Source organism: Morone saxatilis, unplaced genomic scaffold, assembly GCF_004916995.1.
Source record: "Morone saxatilis isolate NCDOM2014 unplaced genomic scaffold, NCSU_SB_2.0 Contig1, whole genome shotgun sequence".
Taxonomy (NCBI): Eukaryota; Metazoa; Chordata; class Actinopteri; family Moronidae; genus Morone; species Morone saxatilis.
In genome coordinates this window covers 620,245-626,139 of record NW_023339651.1, presented here as the reverse complement: position 1 = coordinate 626,139, position 5,895 = coordinate 620,245, and the positions used below count along the sequence as shown (strand labels likewise).

At 38.4% G+C, this 5,895-nt stretch overlaps 1 protein-coding gene across 4 annotated transcripts in view; it reads right to left on the bottom strand.

The window, feature by feature from the left end:
- The window catches only part of ccser2b (coiled-coil serine-rich protein 2b), a 29,350-nt gene continuing 23,455 nt past the window's right edge, over nt 1–5,895 (bottom strand). For 3 of the 4 annotated variants that reach the window (XM_035666413.1, XM_035666406.1, XM_035666422.1), the window contains one exon: nt 1–1,264. In XM_035666413.1, the coding sequence (XP_035522306.1) occupies nt 827–1,264 (438 nt within the window). In that variant the 3' untranslated portion in view covers nt 1–826. The remainder of the gene's footprint in view (nt 1,265–5,895) is intronic. The other variant, XM_035666429.1, reaches the window with a different exon arrangement.

Sequence of the window (5,895 nt, the reverse complement as noted above, 5' to 3'; positions counted from 1 at the left end):
TTTTTTTTTTTTTTACCTCTATTGTGGAGCATTCACTCAGCTGGAAGTTTGAAGAAAAGTTTTTATGAACTATATGACATCTGCAGTATCAGAGTTTTTAAAAAGTCAATTATATTACTAAGTTCATCCCAATATCGCTGCCTAAGATTAAGTAAATCTGATCAAACTGTCAAACTAGAAAAATGCTAAATATCAATGAAGATATTACTTGATTTACTGTTTAGCTGTAATATGTAAAAGTTTGTTGGCAGGGCTGAATACAGCAGATTGAAAACCAAGCACCGCCTGACTCGCAGTTTCGTCGACTGTATGCAAACATTTACGACGGCATTACTGACATTTCTGTAAGAACTAAATCGAGTTAATGAGCTATCATGTCTCCGAAGCCAAGACACAAACCAAACTGTAGACTTTGTGTACCGTTACACCTCTACCAAGAACATTCCTGTAGATTTAATGTTATATATTGGGGTCTTTATAGGAAATCATTAGGAGACTATAGGACCTGTAAAATAAAGTGTCACCACGTTTTTAAACCTTTATCAGTCAGACTGCTCAAAATATTAACAATAAATAAGTTAACTGTATATATTTCATCTCATTTACAACTTAAATAATTTAGTGATGCTTTAGCGTCTTGATCACATCGTCCACGGACTATAATAATCAGAAATTAGGAATACAGGAAGTCTAGTTTTCTAGCAGCAGCCACAGGTTGGCGTTCAGGATCAATCATTACTGATAAACACAAGCAGAATCAGGGCCGTCGGTGGTCCGTTGGCTCACATCATTGCGTGTTAAGGAGGTGGTTTAAGAGGCAGACACCTCAGTGGCTCTTCGGCTTGGGGAGGCGGGAGGAGCTGGAGGTGAAGGCCGCCATTTTGATCTTAACCCCAGGAGTGCTCTCTGGGTCATGAGGCGGCTGCCTGGCCGCCCCTGTCCTCGGCGGCTTGGTGGCAGCAGAGCTGGAGCTGGGGGTCTGAGACAGGAAGAGGCGGAGTTTGGAGGGCTGTGGGAGCTGCAGGGATCTGGTGTAGGTTCTTCTCCTCTCTTTCGTCTCTCCTTTATTCTCCTGTTTCCTGGTTTGTTTCAAATAATCCATTTCTCCCTCGGTTAGGGGGTCATCGGTGGCGTTGTCAGCAGGGATGTTGGGTCTGGTGGAGCAGGGGTCAGCTGTAGGCAGAGCTTGGGTTGGCGGTGGAGCTGGGTGTTGGTCCTTTAGTGGTTCCTGGTCTTCCTGGCTGGAGGGGTGAAGTATCTGTGACTGAAAACAAAAGAGAAAAGTCAGAAAACAGCAACAAGGATTAAAATTGTATGGATGTTAGACTGCTGATGTATGACAGGGGTATAAGGAAATATCGTATTGCGATATTTTGTTTCGTCATTGTATTAATTCTTAAAAACACAATGTTGGAAATTACAGCGACTGTAATAAATATAAATTCAAAGCCAGATTCTTGCCAATATACAGCCCTAATGTTTCAGGAATCTTTGAACATATATGCGATTTTGTATAATCTGTGCTGCGCTGTTTGAAGGCTGTTTAAATATAATACAGACGGACAAAGAAACAGAGAGACACGAAATCTCCTTTGTTAAATAATGTATCACTTGTTGGAAGTGAGAAAGAAAGGCATTGAGAGAGAATACGAGAAAGAAAGTTATTCTTTCAGATGACTGGTCATTTCAGACATCAGCGCTTTGATCTGTGTGTACGGTTTGCTTTGATGTAGGTGTGTTCATGAGTGTGTGTTCTCTGAATCAGTAAAAAAAAAACATTGTACATTATGTTACATATTATAAAAAAAGGTCCAATTTTAATTTCCATGCTGTAACTTTGGTGATGAAAGTGTTGAAAAGCTGGACGAACAGAAACAAACAGCTGAAAATAAACCTGTTTCTCACATTCTGAAAAGGTTTCAACTTGATAACAACATTGTTTTTATCTCTCTCCACAGAACATGTTTTATTCATCTATTTGTATTCATTACAGCTAATTTCCAGTGTGTGTTATCATGTAAATAAAAGTTAAAGGTTTCATAAGCGGTCAAAAGGTTGGCAGTGAGTCATTGCCAGAGGCAAACCCGGATGTAAGCATCGCTCTGGTTCTTTCAACAAAAAGATGACAGTTGTTTTTTTTTTGCAGGTTTATGATACAGATTTTGTTCAGTAAGATCAAGTTGTAAAATTTCAGACAAACAATCACACCCTTGAACATCTTCAATTTCCAAAAGTGTCCTACTGTTCCTACTTTCAAAAACATTCCCAAGACTCTTCTCTGTCCAAAATGTGCTGACCTTTTTGAAAACATTGCAACCTTTCAAAGATGTCTTCACTTTCCAAAAAAACAAATTCCTTTCAAAAAATTTCCCCAATTGCAAAGTGTCCCAACTTTCCCGAGTCTCTTCTCGTTCCAAATATGGCGTCATCTTACAAAGAAGTCCTGACTTTTTAAGAACATCCAAATTTTTCCAAAACAAACAATTTCCAAAAATGTCCTGACTTTTCCCCCCCCAAAAAATGCTTTCAAACTGCAACTGCAAAAAATGTCTCAACTCTCCTCTCTTTCCAAAATGTCCCCACATTCCAACATCTTCACTCACAAAGACATCCTCAATTTCCAAAAGTGTCGTCACTTTGACCGCCTGCTTCTATAAATGTCTCCACTTTCCAGAAACATCTTCCCTTCTCTCTCTCGGTGTAAAAATGTAAATGGTCCTCACAAATATAGGACAGCAGGTCATTGAGCGGTATGAAACGGTGTGTGACTGATACAGAAAGCGTTAAGCTTCTTGTTGCTTTCCACGCTTTAATCCTGCAGCCTGCTCTCATCTACACACTGATAATCCGATTTACACAGAGAATCAGAGGAAAAGTTAAAGAAAAAACTGAGCAGTGAAATCCATCATGTGCTACAATCTCAGTTTATTGATCCTGGAAAACTCCTGTAAAGTAATAACTAATCTGCTGCTACCACTCTGCTGTCATTCACTTATTTGACAGTCTTCACTCACATCGTTCCAATTTATTTATGCCTATTATAGCCGGGCAATCCTAAATAAATGAACATGCTGTGATTTAACATATATTAATAATACGATGGTACTTTGGGGGATACCTCACAGTTCTTTCAGACCTGAACTTATACCAGGTTTTGAATTTGGAGGCCAAACAGCGCTGGAGTTAGGGAGAGTTTTATTATTGATTATTCTGTCAATTATTTTTAAACTTGCAGACCTGCAGACTCTCCGAGGAGATATACTGACATAGATACACATAAAGAGAAAACTCTGGACAAATACAAAACAAAGATTGGTTAACACTCTTATTTAACCAAAATAATAAAATAATGTAAAATGATAATGTTAAACATAAAGCACACTGTAGAAACATTATGGCTACCACACTGAAATTCTCATACACAATATCGTATCTTAAACAGTCATCATGAAGCAATCGATTCTTTCTTTCATTCAACTTTTAACACCTCAGAAAATATTACCACCGATGTGACCAACGTTGAAATACAGCAGCGAAGGTCGACCCTGTTCAGAAAGGCAGGTTTATTCCTAATAAGAAAATTACTGATTGACGAAACCAGTTCAAGAACCAGAGCTAATTTGGTGATAGTTCCCATTTGGAGCCACAATTACAGTGTTTTTGAACCATTCATCTGACCTCCGCCCGGTATCTTATGACCACAGTTTAGCTCCATGCCAATCATGGATGTATGAGTGCGCTGATACTAACACTAAATATTACATTTCAGCACACTTATAGTTTAATTTTGTTGTATTTTGATAGTATTATATTTAATTTTTACACAACTTATACTTGTACCAAAGTTTGAGAACCATTGGATTTGTTGATCAAGTATTAATAATAAGTCTGATTTTATAGTTTTGGGCAGGGTAAACAACTGGGTGAAAGTATGAGGACATTACAATCAACAGTGCTCGTTACATTCAACACGAACAACACGACATTCACAGAAAAACAAACTACAAGTAGCAACTAAATGACGTTGATGTATTGTTTACTGTTTTTATACAGTAAGATTTTAGTTCAGGCTTAATTCACTTGATGTTTGAGTGTGAATGGACACTGTTGTCTCACAAAGCAACACAAAGGTTCTGCAGTTTTATAAAATGTATATATTATTTATACTTACTCAGACGGATACGGAATTGAGACATTGTTATAGATCACTACTATGGGTCGCCAAAGCATCATAAAGGAGGGTCGCAAGAACTTCTTCTTGATTTAGAAAACTTTTTTAAAAAAATACACACTGTAGGCCTATATCTCAGCATCTAGTTCACTTCTGTGAACAAAAGTAAAGGTAAATTAAACTGTATAATGGAATAATGACCAAGCATCAGGGACATAAAAATCACTTAAATGCGTTACTTAAGTTTGTATGATTGTCAAAAATGATAAAAAATACATATTAGAGAAGGAGAATTGTATAAAAAGTTCCCTAAACAGGAAATTATCTGCTCAAAAATTCATCAAAATCTCTTGTTTTACACAAACTTCCTGCAGTTACTGAGTTCAATGTTTGGGTTTTTTGTGCAGTTTTTAATATAATATTAGATATCCATAAAATATTTTGGATTACATCTGCGAAAGTTGCAAAAAAAGACATTATAAGAGATAAAAATAATAATAAGAAAATTGAAATATGTGCATTATGTTACAGTATATAACAGTGGTATGGGTCCTACTGCAGACACAGTTTGTTTGGGGACTATTCCCAGCAGCGGATTAATCCACATTTGGTGCTGTAGTAAGTGTTTGGGGCAGCAGGACACTGTGTAACGGAGGAACACTGATGAGTCTGTAAAGATACAGACTTTGACACGCACAGTAAATGTTAGAAGATCAATTTACTGCTGGTTGGAGTCTGAACATGAGATCTGGCAACAGGAAGAAAACACTAAGTGTTTGTGATGCTCCTTTCAAAGAGGAAGCAGGAATATCTGCTGGTGAACAGTGACACCTGGTGGTGGAAGGTGGTACTGCAGACTGCCCACCTCCTGCAGGGGACCCCTTTCCAATGTCTGAAAGTGTGTCCATTCCTCATTAATAATGCATGACAGGATGGAGGGATTAAACAGAGAGAGAGGACAAAAGAAAGAAAAGAGAGGACGTGATGCAGAAACAAAGGAGAGTAAGGGGGGAGGAGGAGGAGGAGGAGGACACAGTGAAGGGGAAGGAGTTGTCCTCTGATCCACATGCAGTGTTCTCAAAGGAAGGATTTCACTTCTGTGGTGAGAGGTGGACCATGAAAGGAATCAGTTCCACTGCAAATATAGTTCTTGCTTACCTGATTTTAGGGAGTCCCCACAGTCACACACACACACACACACCACACACACACACACTTTTTGGCGTACAAAGTGCTGATCCTCCCTCCCCTCAACCTCCCCCTCCTCTCTCTGCCGTCCTTTCATTGGCCCCCGGAGGCTCATTAGATGAATAATATCATTTCACACTGAATCATCAATTAGCTCAATTATTAAACTTACAACAACGATGAATAAACGAGGGAAAGTACTCGATTACTTTGTGAGTGGTAATTAGCACAACGGTGGAATATTAAGAGACTTAATCTGGTCCAGTGGTTCCAAAATGGGGACCAAGAAACATTTGACAGTAACGAGGTTAAAGAGCTAAGACTTCTCTGATTATTTATATTCTCTTTTCTACTCAAATACTGAATATTTTTATCTTTTTCGTTCAGTTCTGACTCTTTGGTTCTCACGCTGAGGTCGTAACCCACCACGAAGCAACTGTTGGACGATATGTTAAAATCTTCAAACTGTCAGTCCAACAAGCAGCGATAAATCTGTGTGCTCCTGTAGCTTCAACAAAATAAACTCACAAAATGTC